Source organism: Amphiura filiformis, chromosome 14 (assembly GCF_039555335.1).
Source record: "Amphiura filiformis chromosome 14, Afil_fr2py, whole genome shotgun sequence".
NCBI lineage: Eukaryota > Metazoa > Echinodermata > Ophiuroidea > Amphilepidida > Amphiuridae > Amphiura > Amphiura filiformis.
Genome location: NC_092641.1, coordinates 35792724 through 35816840, shown reverse-complemented (window position 1 = coordinate 35816840; position 24117 = coordinate 35792724). Strand labels below are relative to the sequence as shown.

Here is a 24117-nt window from a genome sequence, read left to right as displayed (position 1 = left end):
TAAAAAAAAAAAAAAAGTAGGCTATGTTGGTGTCAATTTACTATCATATCCAACAAATAATAAATTCAGAACAATTAAAACAACCAAAATAAAACCTATGCGTTTTCCACAAAAAAGGATACTTCGCATTGACTTGGGCTAGGCTTCGCTTTCGCATAGCGCATTTACGTCGGGCCGAAAAGCAGCGTAAAGTTTAAAAACAAAAAAGGGCGTTTTTAGAAAATGAATAACAAAAAGGAAACACCTAGTAAGAACATCAGGTTTGTGGTTTTAGAAAAGGACATCTGTGAATATCAAACTGCAATATTTCACTTCAACACTGAAAATCTCGAAAATTTTCAAAAATTACTTTAACCCTAACAGAACTAGGACTCACTAAAGCTCACTATTAAAACCGCTCTGCGTGCACGGATTCCACGGGACTTGATGACGCAATCAGACCAAGTCATATATACCCAGGGAATCGCTGGCGGGCCAACGTCACCTGTGTAGCTACATGCTGGGGATCTTCTGCGTGGCATGCGAGGGGTCCGAGGTTCGAATCCCGGGGTGCCAAGTGACTTTCTTCTTCATCTTCTCTCCTTTTTCGCTCCTTCTTTCCCTTCCGATAGCCAAAAACCTCGGGTAGGGTTAGGGTTAGTGACCATGCATATTTTCCCTATATGCCTTCTTAACCCTAACAGAACTAGGACTCACTAAAGCTCACTATTAAAACCGCTCTGCGTGCACGGATTCCACGGGACTTGATGACGCAATCAGACCAAGTCATATATACCAGGGAATCGCTTGGCGGGCCAACGTCCACCTGTGTAGCTACATGCTGGGGATCTTCTGCGTGGCATGCGAGGGGTCCGAGGTTCAATCCGGGGTGCCAAGTGACTTTCTTCTTCATCTTCTCTCCTTTTCGCTCCTTCTTTCCCTTCCGATAGCCAAAAACCTCGGGTAGGGTTAGGGTTAGTGACCATGCATATTTTCCCTATATGCCTTCTTAACCCTAACAGAACTAGGACTCACTAAAGCTCACTATTAAAACCGCTCTGCGTGCACGGATTCCACGGGACTTGATGACGCAATCAGACCAAGTCATATATACCCAGGGAATCGCTGGCGGGCCAACGCCACCTGTGTAGCTACATGCTGGGGATCTTCTGCGTGGCATGCGAGGGGTCCGAGGTTCAATCCGGGGTGCCAAGTGACTTTCTTCTTCATCTTCTCTCTTTTTCGTTCCTTCTTTCCCTTCCGATAGCCAAAAAACCTCGGGTAGGGTTAGGGTTAGAACATTGTGTTTTCAGGTCAAAATCACGTAAATTGATCCAAATTTAAACAGACGATTATTTCACATGATTTTTCTTTTTTAATTAAAAAAACACAATTACTTCATAAAATGAACCCTTATCATTGTTATTACATGTTATTTTTAATTTCCTGATGACGCATATTTGAAAAATGTACCTTTTAATGAGCCGATATGGGGCAAACTTTTGCTCAATCGCAGTTTCAAAATTCGCGGCTAACGGCCGTTGTCAAGCTCTTGCGCGTAACCTCGCTGCCGCTGGTGGCGGAAATGAACACCGGTGAGCAGAGATATTCAAATAAATACACGGGATCGATACACGTGAATTGCTATGCACGATTTTGATATCAGACGAAAATCTTCGGATACCGGGTTGGAAAATGATGAATATCTCCCGTAAATGATTTTTTCTCAAGAAACCAGATGTGGTCTCATACACTTGAAAACAGTGTTCGAATTTAGGAAAAATAAATGGTTGTCCCACAGACAACCAGATTACAATTTCTGGTTGTCCGTCTAAGTTTTTGGTTGTCCGTAGGCCTACAAATGTGACTTTTGGCTAGATTTATGGTTGTCCGGCGGACAACCGAATCAGTATTTTTGGTTGTCCGGCGACTTTTTTAGTTGTCCCGGGCAACCGGACAACCAAAATTTCGAACGCTGCTTGAAAATACGTGTTGAACAGATATGATAGTCGTTAGTTTGCGCTTTGAAGAAAGGCCATGCGTCTTGAACTCAAAATCTGACCAAAATTCTTAATTTTATATATTATTGCGTTGGTCCTGTATATAGCTGCACTCACTACAGTGGAGGCAGTATGACCTTTTGACCGCAATGTCGTATACAAGCTTACTCACACAGCGAGAAATCAATTACCCGCTATTGTCAGTAGCCTTAGTCAGGTCACTTGGCTACTGCCTCTCATATTAAAGGTCGGAAGAAAATTGCCATGCGTGGCTGTGGATTCAACCTACCATGGCGATTTCTACCATGAAGATATAGGGGCGATGACACTGTGTATAGCGGAGTACCTCTAGAGGTACTCTGTAAAAAATGTGTGATGATCTGTTGCCAGATTTAATGCTATTTTCTCAATTTAGCTTTATTGTATGCTTTTATTAGGATATATTAGGGATTTTTGTTCTTTCTTTTTTTCTTTTATTATTTTTCAAATATATGTTAATAATTTAATAGAAAATAATAAACAAGTAAATAGGCCTACATACATAAACAAGTTCAGAAATAAGCAAGTAAGTAAAATTAATGATGTAAATAATTGACTAAATTTATCAATGAATAAAACAAGTAAATAGGGCTAAATAGGTAATTAAATTAACAAGTAAAAACTACAAAAATAAGAAAGTAAATAAAGTAAACATGTGCATTATTTAGGCCTAAAAAATGAATAGTACTCATAGGCCTAGGGCCTAGGCCTATGTAAAATAATCAATAATAGAATGATAATGATTGTCATTAACTTGGTTGTTATTTAGCTTTTTAATTTGATTACCTGTTTGCTTACTTGTTTTTTCATTTGTTTGAGTAGGCCTGCATTTTGTATGTTTTTTTTTCTTTGCATATATTATACTTGAATGATTGGTCATTTTAAATATTTATTTTAGGACCCCACTTTTATTCAGTTATTTTTTACGCTTTTATTAAATTTATTATTAATTTTATATTTATTATTTCTTTATATGTATTATATTTTACTTATTTACTATTTAATTGTTTATATTTATTTAAATATTTACTTTTTAATAAGTGACCAATCATTCAAGTATAATAAGCAAAGAAATTTTTTTAAAAACAAACAAAATAATGCCTACTCAAACAAAAACGAAAAAACACATATCAAATAGGTAAGTAAAAGTAAAAGATGAATAACAACCAAGTAAAAAAAAAATGAAAACTGCGAATAACATCAATGAAAAATGAAAGACTAGTAGGGCCTAACCAAAACATGTAAAATATCAAAACTGTATTGCAAGTAGGCATATCATAGGCCTAGGCCTACAACTTGCAACAGTAAAGTAATGTGGTGCAAAATGTTAGGAAAACGGTGTGAAAACAAGAAATTCTAGAAGTATAAATTATGAATAAATTTTAACTGTGGGCCTAATAATAAACAAACAAACAACATGGGAAAGTAGAACCACGAACCGCAGTATGCACACTTTCTTTAAAATACAGAAAAACAACGTCACACAAACATCTCAAGTTTAGCAAAACTAAAAACATAACAAGAAACACAAAAATTAAATAATGATTAAAAATGATTTTAAAAACAAATTGAGAAGAAGTCGTACTGTCGTTAAACAAAAGAACAAGTTTCTACAAAGGAAACAACCACTAAATAGAAACAAAATGTCTCCGTGACATTGACAACGGTGATTCTCGCTCTGTGTGGCTGAAAACGATTTATGACGCCCCATTGCAAATGTGCAAACATGGTCAATCAATTAATCAAAACAACAAACGTTAAGCTTTGCTAAAAATAGCTAGGTACGCAGCGCACTAGTACGCTGCGGCCGATTACGCTGTTCGGCGAGTTGTTTACCGCTGCCGGTCAATGACCCGTTTAGCTGCGGTTGTACACGGAGCTGACTTCGTGTTACTCCAGGGTTGGCTCGTGGCTGACAGCTATCAGATGTACTTCAGAGTAGCTTCTTAAGAGTACCTTTGGAGTAGCTCCGATATGGCGTATCCAGAAGTTGGCACTAGTGTAGCACGGAGTTGGCTTCTAGACGGACAATGGATGGAGTAACAGCGAAGTAGCTCTGATATGGTGTATCCACTATGGGGTTTGCTAAGGTGTAGCTACTTCGGAGTAGCTTCAGAGTAGCTCTATTAAGGTGTAGCTTCAGGGCTACACCAGGTGTAGCCATAAAGGTAATCTGCATGCGGGTGTAAACCATGAATGAGAATCTGAATGTGTACATGTAGGTATGTAGCCTAGGTGAATTCAAATTTGCCATCAAACTGCATCATTTTACATATCAAATTAAAGCCCTTGGGTAAAGAAAGCCAAAACTGAAAACATTTTTGTCATAGTACTTTGTCAAAGATTGACTTTCATCAAAAAGATTCTGCTAGCAAAATAGCCCGAGGTACTCACACCTCCGTCACTACGATTTCCACTGTCCTTCTCCGTCACGAAGGTCTGAGACTCCTGAGCATATCTGGTCCAGGGTACACATAAAATACCACTTTTTCTCATAAATACCACTTCCTACCATTCCTCACATGAAGATGAGACTTAAACAAAACATATTTGGTGCATAGTCGTAAATTCTGAGCACATTTGAGGATGTAAATGACCAGACTTATACCCGCATGCGAAGCATGGACGGGTATATTGCCATCCTATGGTTTCTTATCTATGCCTGTGGAACAGGGCATAGATATTCTGCTTATGCTCTTTAGTCTTCTCCGTCTTCTTCTCCTTTTCCTCCTCACGTTTCACATTAACAGGGCTATCTCCAAAACTACAAGGGCTCCAGGGCTCATATTTGGCACACTTAATGGCCCTACCCCATAGATGTGCCTTTTGCCCATTTTGGCCCCATAGGTCAAAGGTCACGGGCCCCAGGGGCCCAAATGTAAAAAATACAAAGCATGCCGCTTTCTCATCAAATAAAGCAGCCTCAGGGCTCTGAGTTGGTGCACTGATAGCCCCAGGGGATACTCTATATTTATATGTATACATGAGCCCCATATGTCATATATTATGGGCCCCAGAGCCCCAAATGTTAAAATAAGGGGCAACAGATTAACAAGATTAACTGTAAAACTACAAGGGCACTAGGGCTCATGTCTGGCACACATATGGGCCCAAACTTGTAGATATGCATTTTGCCCATTTTGGCCCCAGATTTTTAAGGCTAGGGGCCCCAGAGCCCCAAATGTTTAAACAAAGGGCCGGTCGTTTCTCAGCAAATAAAGTAGCTACATGGCTCAGAATTGGTACAATAATAGATCTTTAGCATTATATTGTTATATGAATATACGAACCCCATATGGCATATGATATGGGCCCCAGGGCCCCAAATGCTAAAACATAGGACCAGTCGTTACTCAGTAAATAAAGCAGCTACAATGCTCTAGGTTGGTATACTGATAGCTGTTTCAGCATTAAACATATTACCGGGTGTCAGGGTGAGTGTCATGGTGGGTGTGGGGGTTGGGGGTTATGGTGGGAATCACAGGCATAGATATTCGTGTTTGAACAAACACAACAGTGCCATCTAGTTCTCCTCCTCCTCTAGCTCCTCCTCCTCCTCCCGTCAAACACAACATTCTGTCAAGGCTAGCGCTAAAACTACAAGGGCCCCAGGTCCCATATGTGGTACACTTATGGGCCCTACCCCGTAGAAGTGCCTTTTGCCCATCTTGGCCCCAGAGGTCAAAGGTCACGGGCCCCAGGGGCCCAAATGTGAAAGTACAAAGCACGCTGTTTCTCATCAAATGAATCAGCCTCAGGGCCCAGAGTTGGTACACTGATAGCCCTAGGGGTACTCTATATTTACAAATATACAAGAGCCCCATATATTATATAGTATGGGCCCCAGGGGCCCAAATGTTAAAATATGGTGCAACAGATTGACAAGCCTAGCTCTATAAGTATAAGATGACTAGGGCTCATATGTGGCATATGTATGGGCCCTAAGTTGTAGATGTACCTTTTGCCCATTTTGGCCCCATATGTACAAGGCTAGAGGCCCCAGGGGCCTAAATGTTAAAATAAAGGACCGGCCGTTTCTCAGCAAATAAAGCAGCTACAGGGTTCAGATTTGGTACACAGATAGGTCTTTAGTATTATATTGTCATATGTATATATAACCCCCCATATGTCACATAATATGGGCCCCAGGGCCCCAAAAGCTAAAACATAGGGCTGGCCGTTACTCAGTAAATAAAGCAGCTACAATGCCCAGCTTGAGTTTTCTGATAGTACTTGAGAATTATACTTTAACATATGTACATGAGCCCCATAAGTCAAATATTATGGGCCCAGGGCCCCAAATGTTAAAACAAAGGGCCGGCCGTTTCTCATCAAATAAAGCAGCTTCAGGGCTCAGAGTTTGTACACAGATTGCACCTGAGAATTATATAGTTATATGTACATATGAGCCCCATGTGTCACATAATATGGGCCCAGGGCCCCAAACGCTAAAACATAGGGCCGGCCGTTACTCAGTAAATAAAGCAGCTACAGTGCCCAGCTTGAGTCTACTGATAGCACTTGAGAATTATACTTCAACATAATTATGTACATATGGGCCTCATAAGTCAAATATTGTGGGCCACAGGGCCCCAAATGTTAAAACAAGGGCGGGCCGTTTCTCATCAAAGAAAGCAGTTTCCGGGCTCAGAATTTGTACACAGATAGCACCTGAGAATTATATTGTTACTAACACCCATCACCCCCATCCACCCCACACACGTAGGACTAATTATAAACAGAGATAGATCGTATTATATCATAATTGGAAATACCAGCGTGAAGCGTTAAGGCTGTTCCAGTTAAATTACATACCCATTGGCTGTTCCATTTAATTTACATACTCCCTCTGAAATGTCCCCCAAAAAGGCTGTTCCGTTTAATTTACATACTCCCTCTGAAAGTTTCTGAAACGGCTGGAATAGTTTCCCCCTAATCATATTGTATAGCCTCATTGTGAGTAAGAGAGACCATGGAAGTAATGGAGAGACTGACAACAGCAACCTATGGAGAGTAAGAGAGACGACTCCCCTGGGAGGGACTTTTTACAATTTCTTTATTTTAAGTGCTACGACAGTGCAACCTACATTCAATTAAAGCTTGTGACTTGGACTTTCACTTTTTACACATTTTCTGCCCAACTGGACGACTTTTTGCAATTTCTTTATTTTAAGTCCTCAGCAAATAAGGACTGTAAGCTTGGGTACACCGATAACATGCGGGTATAGCCGTATTTGTGTACAAATATATAGCCTTCTAGTTGTGACGTCATCACCGCGACGTGACTTCACAGTGCCCCGTTTTTACTTACGTATCGCACTCATGGCCCTAGTGAGGAAGGAACAGGGCCATGATGTTTCGGGCTACTAGCAAAATTCCCCAAAACAGCATTAGGGGTGTTTCTAGATCTTAGTCTCATGGCGATAGCAGCTTTTTTTAATAGAACTGCTATCAAAATCCCTCTAAAATTCCATGTGCGAGTGGCTCATCACCATAAAAAATCATATTTGGGTCAAGTGAAGTATAGAAAACATATTTATGTAGGTTTCCTTCACCGACCTGTTCTCGAAAAAAATTCAAATTTCTATGTAAATATGCATTGTGTTTGGGCCACGGTCTAGGCGAATTTCGCTGACTAGCAAATGTGTTTAAGGTTTGCCTGGGATACCTACATAATGTTTATGTACAAAAAATTTCTTGCAGATTAATTCGTTTAGCAAAGATATCGTGAAATTTGAATTTCGTTCTGGTGCACCAGAACGAAATTACAACACATTGTCTATGGAGCAGTGTAATACACATAAATCATGCGTAACTCGCAAAACGCAAAATCGGAATCAACTGAAATTTTGGGAATAAGCTTTTTTTTTTTTTATCTACTGAAAAATGACATAAAAAGAGGATGCCAGGATTATTAGTTATTAGGTGAAGCGGAGGTATATGCGGGGAAATTATCGTGCGCGAAGTGTCATACTGGGTGAAGCCGAAGGCTGAACCCAGTATGACACTGAGCGCACGATAATTTCCCTGCACTACACCGACGCTGAACCTAATAACGAATTTATCATACCACTAAGTCATTCTAAATTTGGAAATAATTACGCTTTTAAACATTTTAATTGCTGCTAAATAGGAAAACTTTGCAAAAAATAGATGACTGTTCCGCGTGTTACACAGATTGCGTGCATTTTACGCGCCCGGTTTACGCTGAAGTCGCCTTTATACGCCAGTACCTCGCCGTACACGCCGTGATCGGGCTTCGCAATGCGCTCTTACTGACTAGATATAAAGCGTAAAATACGCACTCACTGACTAGATACGAAAATATATCAGGTTAGCGGTGTTCTTTGATATTTCCCTTAGTGGTATGATAACACAAAATACTCCTTTAAAGTAGGCCTATAGTCCATGTCGTCGGCCGAATCACATATAATTGAAGACCAAATTAAAAAGACTAGTTCTAGTTATAAACTGACGTTTAGGCGCGGCGTGATTGGTTGTTGACCTGCGCGGTATTTTTGGTCTGGTTGTCTGGATGTGTGGACGTCAATACGCAAACTAGTATTTTTAATTCAGTCTTCAATTTAATATAGTGACGTACCAGTATTCATATTTCGTAGTAGTATTGCAGTGCAACAGGTCATAACTATATAGACCACTTGACATCATTGTTTGTTTATCAACAAAGGCGAGGGACTGGTCTATCAATATGCTGGAACGAACTGCTACACTGTTCAATGGCTTTCTTGTACTATATGAAATGTGGTGGGCAAACTACGATGCGTACGCACACTGCAGGGAAAAGAACAATTGAAATGCCACAATTCTCACGCATACTAGTGGTCTATATTTTTTTTTCTCATTGATTTTTATCCTTTCTGCATGTTGTTCTATTTGAATTTAGCTTGAAGTTGAAGAAGTCTACAATGTAGCCACAAATTGGCTCACTGATAGCCGGGACCGATAGCTTCACATACTAGTCATTATTTATACAAGAATGCCCTACCCAAACTCTAAACCTTAACCCTAAACTCTGTAAATAAGGACTGGACTCAAGTCAACGTCTAGCAAGTTGCATCCTATATTTGGTAATTGTACCGAAGCATGACTTATGGATATTGTCACGGAGGTATAAATACGTTAGTGTTATAGACCTGAAGGGGAAGTCCTCTTTTGGTCTATACGCTAGCCTCTTAATCCCAGGGTCGTGGGTTCGAGTCCCGGCAGGACCGTGACGCGCCTTACGAGGAGGGGGAGCATGTCATGGAGGTAATAAGTGCATTATAGTGTTATAGACCTGAAGGGGAAGTCCTCTTTTGGTCTATACGTTAGCGCGCTCGCCTCTTAATCCCAGGGTCGTGGGTTCGAGTCCCGGCAGGACCGGAAGTGGCTCGAGGAGGCGCGGATATTTCTGTGAGGGGTTCGTGACAATATGAGCAGTCAAGGGTGAACAGTACAACACATTACATACCAGTGTACGAGATCAATTTATATGGTCATTTTCACGGTAAAGGGTGTAACTTTGTATTTTTAACATTTTGATCCGTAGTGTTCTAATAAAGCCACAGAATTCCAAGATTTTTGGCCACATAAGTCATCTAGTTAGCAGCTACCTTGGGTAGCATAATCATCTGTGGGAGTTACTGCGTTTAGTTTTAGCAGGCTTAAATGTACTTAATATTGCCATTTTGAAAAACTATAAAAAACAGTAACATTTTTGTAAAACCCTGTGTTTTCTTCAGTTAGTTCATGGATAATTTTTCTTATCCTGAAAGTATGGTCATATGTTCAGTAAACACTGCCACATTAGATTTAATTGTGAACAGCCCTGTATTTTTGAGAACCGGACTTCGATATTTGTCGTTACGGAGGCTTCATTTTCCATTAACAATTGTTAACAAACTTTGTGGGTATAGCTTTGGTTCATAATTCTTGGTTATTTCTTCACTTCTTCTTGATTCATAACAGTTGATAGGCTATAGCTTAACTTGAAATGGGTAACAAAAATTAGTCGATTTGCAAGCTTTTAAAATTTTTATAAAATCTTGACGAACCGATTTTCCGTTAACTTTTTTGAAGCCTCCGAAACAAACTGTTCAGCAAGCTTGGGCAAATATAAATAAAAGAGCTCATCCAATCTGTTTATCAAAATGTAGCAAAGTAGATCCTCAAGTCACTTGTTTTTAAATCGTGGAGATATATATCACCGTTTGAAAATGGGACCCAATACAAACTTTCCGTTAACAATTGAAGCCTCCGAAACAAATGAAGCCTCCGAAACAACAATAAGATTAATTATCATCTATGCATATATCTAAATTGGTGTGTTTCATACTGATATCTGCATTGTAATTGTTACTTGATACATGTATGTGCAGAATGTCATAAATTAAAAAAAATTGTTGATATTATGGTTAATGTTTGAAAAATATACTGATACCCAAAAAAGCCTGTTTCGGAGGCTTCACATGCAAGTTAACACCATACTTAACAAATGGGTGAAAAAATGAACATGTGATAAATCTACAATATCTGCCGCATAGAATCATTGATTCAATACACACAAGAAAATAACAACTTAGATGATCCCAATAGTGTTGTTTTCAAAAAAACTACTTCTGCAATGTTTAACCATTGTTAACATGAAGCCTCCGAAACAAAAAAAATGACTTGCTGTGATAATTTAATTTTTGTCACAACTGAAATTCAATACTTAGAAGCAAAGCATGAAAATTGGTAATTGTGATATTTGTTACCTATTTTTTCATGTCAACTTGTAGTAGTTAGCCAAATATTTTACTTTTATGATCACCTAGCTAGTGTGTTGTTAACTGAAGCCTCCGAAACACAAATCGCTTGAATTGCCAATTCTAAGAAATAACTCCAATTTCTGTGAAACTTGGCTGGGAGGTTCCTTTCATCAAGTAGTATTTGTACATTCAAATTATTTTAGGAACCCAATTAAAACTTAAAAAATATGTTTAAGGTTGGGAAATTTCCATTGTAAATGACACTTTATGTTAAAAATTTTCAAAACTGCAATTACAAACATAGCAAAACATGGTATAAAATTTAACTTATATCTGTTGACTTACTTTGGAATGGGATTTCACATGTATTCTAGCTTTCATGTCATAATTTTCTGAGCTTATGTAAAATACATTTTTCTTAGATTTTAACCAAAATGTTATGGAAATGTCAAATTTTTTATTAGTAATTTTAGAAATCGAAAGGTTTAAGCCTTGAAACATTATTTTACTGGAATTTAAGTTGCTTCTATGCATGATTTCAGTAAACAGAAACATATTTAAGTGGTTTGAAATTTTGACCCTAAAAATCAAAAAGTTACACCCTTTACTGTGAAAATGACCATATCAATATACAGGGGGTTAAAGTCCCCGCACAGGCAGGTATGTCCGGAGTTTTTACTCTGGTACATTGTATATCTGCCTATGCATATTATGTTTCCATAAATTTGTAAATTCATGTTTAAATGTGCTAGTGTGCGATGCGTAAAATCTTCTTGCCTCTGTATATTGATATATTAAGAATAACAATTAAGCATCATTAATTTGATCTTGTGTGCTAGTTTTTAATGTTTGAATGTCTCCATGTTCCAGTGTATGATGCGTAAGCCTCTTCCTCTGTTTGCTTCATTATTAGTTATTTTTACCCAAGGTACATACATTATTTCAAGATTTTATATCAACTCACAAACTTTTTATTTACTTTGTGTCCTTAGAAGCTGAATGGATACCATGAGCAGCACAGATATTGTTGATGCAGTGCTTCTTTCATCAGATGGATGGCATCCCTGGCTTGCTTTCATACATGTAGAAACCACAACAGCCAACATAAAAGGGACAGTTAAGAGTTTTTTTACAAAAAAGAGAAAAGATGAGCATGGCACTTACTAGAGTGGATAAAAAACTTATCAAAATTGAGCCAAAGTAAGTACTAATGTAGGCCTAAAGGACTTTGATCATTTAAAGTCTATCAGACTTTTGTTTGCTGGTGGACTATTATCACTCTGCAATATAGCGTTGTTGCGACTCCTGTATGCACAATGTGCATTGCACATACACCCTACATTTTGATTAATAGACTTACGGGTAAAAGTCAATCAGCTGTATTTGAAGTACTCCATGAGATTAGACGTAGCTCTTAACTAGACAAAGCTGTGATTATATTAATTAGGTTCTTGTACCTTAAATTTTCCACTGATAGTGATATTGAAATGAGATGGTTTCAATAATCAGTATCATAGGCACAAATACATTGTTGTTAAAAATGAACATACATAAGAGATGATGACTTCTGCACATATTGTAAGATAAATCCAGAAACAATTAAGCATCTCTTTGTGGATTACCCAATTTCTAAAAAATGGACTAATCTCATCAGAGATGGGATAAAGACAAGATCATTATAGATCTGAACCCTCGGTTAATTCTTTTTGGATTGATTTTGATTTCAATCTAACACTGATTTTGACTATTGCAAAATTTCATTTGTATAGCGTAAAGATGACAGAAAAACGACCAAACGTAAGATGTTTTAAAACAAAGTTGCTATAATGTTTCGAAATTCCAAGCAATATGTAGAGTTACAAAAAAGTGGCAATCCTGGCAACTATTAACATAAGCCTCAACCAAGGAAAATACATGTTTTAAACTAAATTTTCTTTTCTTTTTTCCAATGGTTTTGTCTCAAATATTTCTTTTTCAAAAATAAATAATTACTTTCAAAATGTTAAACAAGGGAATTTGATGAGTGGACATGAACAACTCACACAAAAGTATATTGTTCTGATTTTGCAGGCCTGAAGCTTCAAATGAAAGCAAACCAGATGTGGGCAAAGGCCCAGTGTGCGCCGTATGTGGTGATGAGGCCAGTGGGATGCACTACCGAGCCATGACATGTGAGGGATGCAAGACATTCTTCAGACGGAATGCTGCAAAACGGCAAAAACTAAAATGTGATCTTGACGAGGGAAAGTGTGTAATGAATGCGTATTTGAGACGACATTGTGCATTCTGTCGTATGAAGAAATGTATAGCAGTTGGGATGCAGGTGGATAGTAAGTATTACAGTCAAATTGAATTGAATCTGTCCAAAACTCAATCATTTTGACATAAATGAGAAAATCATCTTTTGGACTGAGTGAGTTTTGCAATACCAATGTAACTCACTCAATACCAGGGGAATGAGGACTGAGTGAGTTTTGGAAATTAAAGTCAAGTAGGTTCACTTAGCTTGTGATGTTTGGAAAATGGGATAATTAATGTGTCAATACATTGCACACTGTCTAGTTACCTCCCACAACCTGATTTCTGCACGAACTGATCTGTTTGCAAATGCTGGAAATCTTTACAGCAATTAAAGTTATAGGTGTAATGACAACTCCCAGGGGCTTTGGTACTTTGTGTGCTGTGAATGTGACTGCAATAAATGTTGCAAATGCAATGTCCATACGTACGTATGTTGGACGGAAAACTTGTTTTTTCTCTTTTTCGCCCTCGTGCAGTGCCGATTCAGAAAAAAAGAAACAAAATATATTTCCTGTTGCAATATGTACATTTCAACTGAACGAAAAAAGTTTGGTTTAAAGATAGGCAAAAGAAATTTTCTATCAATGTGATTTTGAACCGGGTACCTCGTGAACATAACACGACGCGCTAGTCGACTGTGTCACACATTCTTCCATATCAAAGTACTTTAAGTACTGGTAATTTAAAAGTTATATACATGCGAGAGTCTCTTCAGCAGTTAGTGTGCTTCGCTCTTTCCTCACAAACAATGTTTGCGTGAATGACGTGAAACCAAACTAGCTGTTGAGGAGACTTATTAGTAATTGTGATTTCTACAGGGATTTCTACAAAGAAATCTAAAGTGGTATAACATACTAAGACTATTTTTGCACGATTTCTCAGAAAATACAGGATATTTCAGTATAGTAATGAGAAAAATATTATCTATTGTGTGATACCAAAAACTCATCAACAATGAAAGAAATCTGGGGGGGGATGATGATGTTGTCGATCGGGTTACGGACCTTTAATATACTGTATAAGTGGTAATTTTCACATACAGTTATTTTTCGCGATTTGGAGGAGAGACACATTTTCGCAAAATGTTATTTTCAAGCGATTGCCCAGTCCTTCCCTATACTTGTAATACATTATTGCATACATTATGAGGTGTTATTTTCGCGGTTGGAGCTCTAATCGCGAAATTCGCGAAAATAAAACCCTCGCGAAAATTACCACTTATACAGTATATGATCGTACACCAAGAATGAGCCGTAATTGTCCTAAATTGTATTCAGACAGTATAAAATGTGCATGAAGGTCGTAGGCCTATTCATAGGTACCTCAAGTTGGTGTGACATGTATCTCATTTTAAACCAATCAATAATCCTATTGTTGAAGAGGATAATAAGCTTCTACCTTAGATGTCTGTAGACATGATAGAATTCTTAATAGCTCTGGTCTTTGTTTGCTTTGGCTAAATCCTGTTCAAGTGGTGGGTTATAAAAAGTATTGTATTTTGTCATAACCATGCGAGGACATTCCTGAACCTCATTGACTTGGGGATGATTTGAAATGACCTGTATGATATGAAACTGTTTGATATTTATTACCAGCAATGTGAAAAAGGTACCATTTTGTTGAAGGAGCAAAGTTCAACAAACCATAACCCTGCTTCCGGATATTATTTGAAGTCAAATGATATACTATTTTAAAGCTTATGATATATATAAATTGACCGGGTGAGGAATTTACGGCTCATTTGTGATGTACGGTCACATATTACAGACTAAGTTAGTGAATTGAAGATTACTGGCTGGAATCACAGTGACAATGCTGATGCAAGATGCCGATATTGATTGGCTATCACATCATCACCCGCCAGTGCTTTTTAACAGACATTTTTTTCCCTGCCTTGAAATTTTGTGATAATAATATAAATATTTCATGTCATGTGATGTAGTAAGTATCAAATGACAAAAAATAACTAGATGACGGGCACCCGTCGGATTTGAATGAGCTAGCTGGAGGAATGGCGGATTAATGTTTACATCCATGACGTCATTCTTTGTCAAAATTATATGTACTGAAAATGATGAACATTTGCCACTTTTCTTTCCATTAGTTGCGAGAAAAGAAACCCCTGATCTACGGGCCTGACACCCAGATTTTACAAGAATTGGCAAACAGATTTTTCCTGTACAAGTGAATGCCAAGTTTTTGCCGACCCTTTTTCATTTCCCCAAACTGCAAAATATTTTCAAATTTGGGTGACTTTTGGGGTCATTTGCAAAAAAAAAAAAGCGTGACTGACTGACACTACTTGAAAAGTCTGTCTGTTAGAACAGGTTTTTCTTCTTCTTCACCTTACTGTAATATATTGAGAAGTGCGTACCATATGCTTTCATACACCCTTAGATAGCGATAATCAATTGGAGCAAACTTTGGAAAACTGTGGACCATGCATTGATTGTGTATATGCATGGATATACACTCCATGGGCGACGTGCAGTGCTTTCGGACATGTTCGTTTGTTTATCTTGTGGGTTGATGCATTTATATATGGTCATTTTCACAGTAAAGGGTGTAACTTTTGATTTTTGGGTCAAAATTTCAAACCACTTAAATATGTTTCTGTTTACTGAAATCATGCATAGAAGCAACTTAAATTCCAGTAAAATAATGTTTCAAGGCTTAAACCTTTTGATTTCTAATAAAAAATTTGACATTTCCATAACATTTTGGTTAAAATCTAAGAAAAATGTATTTTACATAACCTCAGAAAATTATGACTTGAAAGCTGGAATACATGTGAAATCCCATTCCAAAGTAAGTCAACAGATATAAGTTAAATTTTATACCATGTTTTGCTATGTTTGTAATTGCAGTTTTGAAAATTTTTAACATCAAGTGTCATTTACAATGGAAATTTCCAAACCTTAAACATATTTTTTAAGTTTTAATAGGGTTCCTAAAATAATTTGAATGTCTAACTTCATGTACAAATACTACTTGATGAAAGGAACCTCCCAGCCAAGTTTCACAGAAATTGGAGTTATTTTTTAGAATTGGCAATTCAAGCGATTTGTGTTTCGGAGGCTTCAGTTAACAACACAGGTGATCATAAAAGTAAAATATTTGGCTAACCACTACAAGTTGACATAAAAATTAGGTAAAAATATCACAATTACCAATTTTCATGCTTTGCTTCTAAGTATTGAATTTCAGTTGTGACAAAAATTAAATTATCACAGCAAGTCATTTTTTTTTTTTTGTTAACAATTGTTTCATGTTAACAATTGTTAAACATTGCAGAAGTAGTTTTTTTGAAAACAACAGTGTTGTGATCATCTAAGCTGTTATTTTCTTGTGTATATTGAATCAATGATTTTATGCGGCAGATATTGTAGATTTATCACATGTTAATTTTTTCACCCATTTGTTAAGTATGGTGTTTTTTGCATGTGAAGCCTCCGAAACAGACTTTTTGGATATCAGTATATTTTTCAAACATTAACCATAATGTCAAAAAAATTTTAATTTATCACATTCTGCACATATCAAGTAATAATTACAATGCAGATATCAGTATGAAACACACCAATTTAGATATGCATAGATGATAATTAATCTTATTGTTGTTTCGGAGGCTTCATTTGTTTCGGAGGCTTCAATTGTTAACGGAAAGTTTGTATTGGGTCCCATTTTCAAACGGTGATATATATCTCCACGATTTAAAAACATGCGACTTGAGGATCTACTTTGCTACATTTTGATAAATAGATTGGATGAGCTCTTTTATTTATATTTGCACAAGCTTGCTGAACAGTTTGTTTCGGAGGCTTCAAAAAAAGTTAACGGAAAAAACGGCTCTTTGAAGTCAAGATTTTATAAAAATTTTAAAAGCTTGCAAATCGACTAATTTTGTTACCCATTTCAAGTTAAGATAACAACTGTTATGAATCAAGAAGAAGTGAAGAAATAACCAAGAATTATGAACCAAAGCTACACCCACAAAGTTTGTTAACAATTGTTAACGGAAAATGAAGCCTCGAAACGACAAATATCAAGTCCGGTTCTCAAAAATACAGGGCTGTTCACAATTAAATCTAATGTGGCAGTGTTTACTGAACATATGACTGTACTTTCAGGATAAGAAAAATTATCCATGAACTAACTGAAGAAAACACAGGGTTTTACAAAAATGTTACTGTTTTTTATAGTTTTTCAAAATGGCAATATTAAGTACATTTAAGCCTGCTAAAACTGAACGCAGTAACTCCCAAAGCTGATTATGCTACCCAAGGTAGCTGCTAACTAGATGACTTATGTGGCCAAAAATCATGGAATTCTGTGGCTTTATTAGAACACTATGGATTAAAATGTTAAAAATCCAAAGTTACACCCTTTACCGTGAAAATGACCATATATCAAGGGCTTAGAGCCAGAACTAGCTATGTCCAGTTTTTGTCCACAATTACATGTTACTCATTTCGGCAACAAATGGATGGTTAATTCTGCCCTCATTTTATAATGCAAGTGACTTTGGGGTATATGCATGGTCACTTTTAACAGTTAGCATGATTATTTAGATGCAAATGACCATGTACATACCCCAAAGTCCCTTGCATTATATTATAGAGCACAGAAGTAACCATCCATTTGTTGCCGAAATGAGTAACTGAGTAACATGTAATTGTGGACATAGCTAGTTCTGGCTCTAAGCCCTCGATATTTGCTTGTATTTTCCAACACTTTCATTGACAATTTTGTTAAAAAAATAGCAAAAATCTTGGAATTTTTTCTTGTGTATGAAATAAATGCATATCACTGTTGATGTGAACTAGTTGCATCGATGTGTGAAAGTTTCTGATAACAGACATAAGAATTATGACATAAGAAACCTAATTTGAAAATGTTTTAAAACTACCTGAGATGGTACATGTATGCATAGATCCCAAACTTGCCTGTATACTTTCAAAAACAGATGCACAATCAATTTTGTAAATTGAGTACAGTACGGTACCTAAAGTTAGACAATGCTCAAAATTGCAAGCAGACATCTGGGCTGCCTACTGTATTGTTTGTAATAAACGCCCCGGGGGCGTTGCATTTTTCCAAAAGGGGGCGTTTATTGAATTGTGAATTGTCAGTGAAAAAAGCTTAAAAATCTGGTCCAATTTCCGATGGTGCTCCTATTAAAAGGAGGGATTTATGACTAAACATGATGGCGGCGCCCACGGAAAATGATATTTTCGTGGGAAATACAACAAAATTACAGCTGTAAGTGCATGGAATTATAGTGAAATTCTACCATAATTAGGCAATGAAATTGATGGGAGTTGAGTCATAATAGGTTTTGTCCATTCAATTTAGCGATCGTGACTGACATGACTGATGCAAGTTTTAAGCTTACATGTACCTACACGATATGGCATGGAAATGTTTGCATTTTTGTCAATTTTTCACAGAATAATTGGGAGGGGGCGTTTATTAGAGGGGGAGCGTTTATTACAAACAATATGGTATGTGCTAAATTCAAGCTCTGTTATAGTTTTTAACAGCATTTTTCATTGTGCACTTTGTCAGGAGTATGGAACAAAGAGCGAGTAAAAACAAGGAAACCCATCACCAAGAAACCAAAACCAAAGAAAACAGAACTTCCCACACCAAAGGATATCTCGTCATCGACATCAATAGGGCACAAAGCTGTGGAGATACCTGCTGAGATCCAGAAGCTAATGGATATAGTGGAGAAAGCTTATACCAAGTCTCATGCACTGCCCAAACAGAATGTATATAAATTGGTATGTTTGTTTCTTATTTTTGTGTTTTGTTTATTTGTTTTGTTTTTATCACACCTCCTCATACCCAATACCCATGCACTTACAATGTACATCAACATCATGCACTGCCCAGTCAAGTTATCATCCAGATGGTTGCCTGCATGCCTGCCTGGCTGCTTGCCTGCCTGATGCTTTGTTTGTTTGGCTGGCTGTCCGGGCGGAAGCAAATTCAAACTTAGTATGGTGATAGAATATGGTGGCCTGATGTACTGTATAGTTTTTGTCATGTTTGCATATTTCTGAATATGAATGAGCTTATTTGCATATTATTTGTATTTACAAACCATTGTTATTTACACACATTTGTGTGGGCTGCCTTAATTACAAACCGTAATTCTAGTTGCACAGTAGAAATACGATTCTATTTCTTATAGAAATGTTACATGTTGCTTTAATTTTTGGACATACTATTATAAGATCTGTTTATAACAAAACCTGGTAAGGAAACATCTATTTTCATCATTAGATTTTTTTCAGTATAAAATATGTTAATTCTGATGTAATGATGTGAAAACTTAAAATGTTCAGGAAAATGCATCCAACCTGCATCTTTATTCTGAGACATAATGAAATTTGGATTGGTTTGTATAAACATCTACCCAAAAAGTAATTACCCAAAAAGTAATATTACTCCTAAATAGCTAATCATATTTGGAATATGCAGTTGAAGCAGAATTTACTGTGCATTATGACACCTTAATTGTTGCAATGGTCCTAATATTGATGTCACATCGTACATTTTAATGCAAGTAACCCAAGATTTGAAAGTTGCTGCAAAATCCTATTGCGTTGTATGTATTCAGTATTCATTGAAGGAAATCTGTTCAGCTCTCATTGGATTATTTAAAATTCTTTTTGTTTCATGCATTTGGAGAGGATCAAGACATGTGATAATCAATAACAATTGTCATTATGCACATCATTGATCATTATTCACGTAATGTCAAATTGAATTTCAATATTGTTTTCTGACTAACAAGGTCCTAAATGGCCTACAATTGCAAGTTGTACTTTCAGTGTTTAAGTTAGATTCAAAATTTACTGATTGGGAGGTGTTCAAAATAGATGTACCGGTAACCTTCTTGTTCACAGGAAACATTGAACTAATAATGTTTTAATATGGGATTAATACATGTAAACATTAACCACTGATGTGAATTCTGACATTTCCTTATTGATTATTACATGTTTTGACCTCCTCCAAAACATTCACAAAACAAGAAGAATAATCCAATGAGGGCTGAAAACATAATCTTCCATGGACTAAGGTTATTTAAGGTCAACTTGTAAAATAGGCTGAAAAAAATCTCAAAATCAAATGAATATTACTATTCGTGGTGTTTACTACCATACATGTTTGGACAACCTAATATTTGGGACCACCATCCCTATTTTCTTACTTCTGTAACCAAAGGTAATTGCAAAAGCAGGCAGTGGTGACAGCAGGTGAGACTTGTGATTTATACAAGTGTCATTAAATTTGTTTACCCGCTCCCCCTAATGAAAGCACTTTTGTTATATGACATCATTTCCCTAGAGCAAATGTCAAAAAATTACCAAATTCAAATGAGGCTGAATAAAATTCTATACCAATAATTTTACACCAATGACATTTTCACAATACAAAAAAATGGAAAAACATAAATGCTCAGAGTAATTATTGTACATTGTAAGAAACATGACTATTTATAGAGGTAAAGGCTGAATTAAATCCCAATAAGGATTCAATGATAGCACTTTCCTTTAAGAAAAAGACCCAAAACAAGTTCATTTCCATGAAGCAAAGACATGGGAACAATAACATGTTGTGGTTTTAATATCTTTCAGCCTACACCTATCAGTCAGATGGTGGTACCAGATGATGAAGACAAAGCTAGCAAGGAATCAGATTCAAAAGAGCAGGAATCAAGTAAAAGTGAGAATGTCAAAGAAAATGAAGATTCAAAGAGCCACAGCCATGATGACAATGCAAACAGCTCTTATACTGATGACAAAAACACAGTATGTGAAAGTAACACTCAAATCAGTGTTAATAAGAGTGAAGAATTTACCAGCATTGTCAATGAGCCTAAAACTGTGGTTAGCCCTAGTAAGACAGAGCAGTTCATATTGCCTGTAACACCACCACCATCCTCATGTGACCCAAATGAGAGCAGAAATAGATTATCTTCTTCTTCTTCTCCATCATCAGTATGCACTATGGGCAGTGGAGCAGATGCTACTGGATCTGGTGGCAGTGTTGATGCAACAATGACATCATATATAATGCAGATGTCCTTGATTGGATTACGTGCTATGATTGTATTCTGTAAAGAGCTGCCCATTTTCCCAGAACTTTCTTGGGAAAGTCAAGCAGCATTGATAAAAGGTAGGTATACATGTCAGTGGCGTACCGTGGCCGCTTCTACCCCGGGGGGCTGAAGAAAATTAAATTTTGCCGCCCCTTCCTCAACAGCCCGAAAAGGTTGACCCAATTTTTTTTCCGGTGGTTTGAAAAAGTGAAGAGCAAAAAAAAAAAAAAAAGGAAGGGATTTTAGGTGCTAGCACCCTAAAAGCAATGTATATATAGTACAATTTTTATGCCCTTTATTTTTTACTAAGTCTTTTTGCCGTCCCCTTCTTCTTCCACCGCCCCTTCGTTTTGGCCGCCCCCTACTTTGACCCCGGGGGGCTGGTGCCCCAAAGCCCCCCTCAAAATATGTGCATGCATGTTATCTAGGTTGGGTATATAATATCCAAGTTTACAAGGGTAAAAAGGAGTGACTGCTTATAATGATTTCCAGTTTGCCTAATCATGAAGCTCCCATGGTCAAGATGCAACATTCTCAAAATCACACCCTTTTACGATGTTTTCATTGACATAGATACGTATAACTTTTAAATTGGATCAACCATGAACGCTGTCCCTCAGTGTGTAATTTGATGCTAAAATGTTTTTCAGTTGAGAAATAGTGAGAGCCATTTGTGTGAGTGATAGATAACATTACTGTATTATGCCATTGCTGGTGCAATGTATCGCGCATGAGCCCCAGTCTTTGACATTGACCATTTGATCCAGAGATATTTGATGCTGGTATTAATACATACATGTACTATCTCACCATCTTGACATCTTATCATTTCAGGTGCCTTTGTGGAGTTTGTGTTCATTGGGTCAGTTTTTCGCTTCAATGACAGTAAAAGACTAGTAGAGAGTTACTTCAATCCAGGGCACGTGTACACAAGAGATATGTGCAACAAAGCTGGAATGGGTAACGTATTTGATGAAATCGCACATTTGGCAGATAAACTCCTTCCACTGCAGCTGACCACATCGGAGTTTAGCGTGTTATATGCTCTTTGCATATTCTCACCAGGTATATACTGTCAAATATATTCAACAAAATTTACATGTTCTGCAAGTCCATTCATTGTATTAATAGTTATAATGAAAGATATGAAAACAGTATACATGTATATAGTACTGCAAAAGGCCTATATTATATACGAACAGTGTTTGATATGAATAGCACAGTGGGTGCTTAAAACCATATCAAAATAGGCTAAATGGGTTGACTATTACATGCTTTTTGTCTTGCCTAAATTATGTTCAGATGAGACTTTTTGTCTATTCAATTAACTTAGACAATGTGTTTTCAATATTTGACAAAGTAGCAATAAATGTGAAAAATCATGAATTAAATGTTGCACCCCCGCAAAAAATTCATTGTGTAAGATGAGGTTAATGTTTGGCTGATGGTTTGGTAGCGTTGGGCTGGGATTATGTGTGTTTTTTCTTTCAAACTTTGTGGAATTTTTTCACAATTGAACATATGGACAAAAAAACAAACAAAACAATTATGGCCAACTCATAGTGCTAAATTGGAGTTCACATAGCAATGCGTGTTGGGGTCTGAGATATATTGTATTTTATCAGTTTCAAGTGAAAAAATACATCTTAGTGTTGATAAGTATCAAGAAATCTCACATTTGGATGTGGACGAATGTGTCTCCCCTTGTTCTGCAAGGTAACATTGTGTAGAGGACACTGAGAAGGGAAGTATTCAGTGAGGCATTATTATGGCATACACAATTCCATACATGCATAGCAAACTTTCTTAAGTACCATTGCTACAGACAGAAACGAAGGATGCCAGTGAGATCAACTTGAATTCAACTATTGATGATGCAATAAGGATATTTTGCATCAATTAAGAGCAAATCTATTAGAGAAGCTTTTAAGCCAATATTATATATTCTTTGAATGTTGAATTATATCAATTTTGTTTTAGATCGGCCAGGTCTTGGTGATGAAAGTAAGAAAATTGTGGAATCAGCTCAAGAACAACTAGCAGAAGGTTTGAGGTGTAAATTGGAGCAACGTGGATTGGCTGTCAACTTTCCCAAGGTAAGCATATTCCATTAATACATTGCAGTCCTGTTTTGATAGTATTACAAATACTTAAAACTACAGTGGAAATTCCAATTGAATGAACACAGCCTGACAACAATTTTTTTGTGTTCACTGTGTGATGTACACCAGTGTGTGCGACTGTGCGTGAGTGACGTGGAATTGAATCCAACCATGCCAACGCTTTTGTGATTGGCTACTGTTGTATCCAAGTTGAAAGCTGTGTTCATTCAGTTGGAATTCTTACTGTACATGTAACTCTTAACCTGACCATGTGGTGATGTTGGTTTTTTCAGGGGGGGGGGGGAGTTTGCAATTTTGTTTCTGTTGTAAATGTTGACATGATGTTATGATGATACTAATATCATTGGGTCAGCCCAAGAAATTTAAGAAAATAAATGTGATTGGTTAACTAACCTATCTTGGTACCAAAGCAAGGTTTGCCATGCAAGCACATTTTTCTGACAACTCACTAGATTGTTTTCACATGTCATGTGTAGTAATTAAAGTATGTGAATGAAAGGCATACAAACAAACAACATGCAAGTACAACCTTGTATTGAGATCACTTCGCAAAGGTCAATAGGGTAATACAGCCCATAAGAAGACAATGGCAGTGTATGCCATATTAGCCTAGTATGCCATAATTGTGTGATCAAGCAAAATCAGTCTCAAGTCAGACATTCAATTTCAGTTTCTTATAGGATTGTAAGAAATAGCATTTGCAAGGCTACATTTTGCAAAAACCCATTGAATTTGGACAACCACTTCAAAAGATATTAGCAGTTAACATAGGAAACTCGGTTCCCGCATGCTGTCAAGGAAATGCTTGA

The 24117-nt window shown here is 37.0% G+C and overlaps 1 protein-coding gene across 1 annotated transcript in view; it reads left to right on the top strand.

Moving 5' to 3' along the window:
- Positions 1-24117, top strand: part of LOC140170033 (vitamin D3 receptor-like) — a 35083-nt gene that overhangs the window by 7573 nt on the left and 3393 nt on the right. Inside the window, exons 2-7 of the mRNA XM_072193348.1 lie at positions 11761-11968; positions 12839-13098; positions 18638-18855; positions 20722-21262; positions 22020-22250; positions 23166-23281. Coding sequence (XP_072049449.1) covers positions 11916-11968; positions 12839-13098; positions 18638-18855; positions 20722-21262; positions 22020-22250; positions 23166-23281 — 1419 coding nt within the window. The 5' untranslated portion in view covers positions 11761-11915. The remainder of the gene's footprint in view (positions 1-11760; positions 11969-12838; positions 13099-18637; positions 18856-20721; positions 21263-22019; positions 22251-23165; positions 23282-24117) is intronic.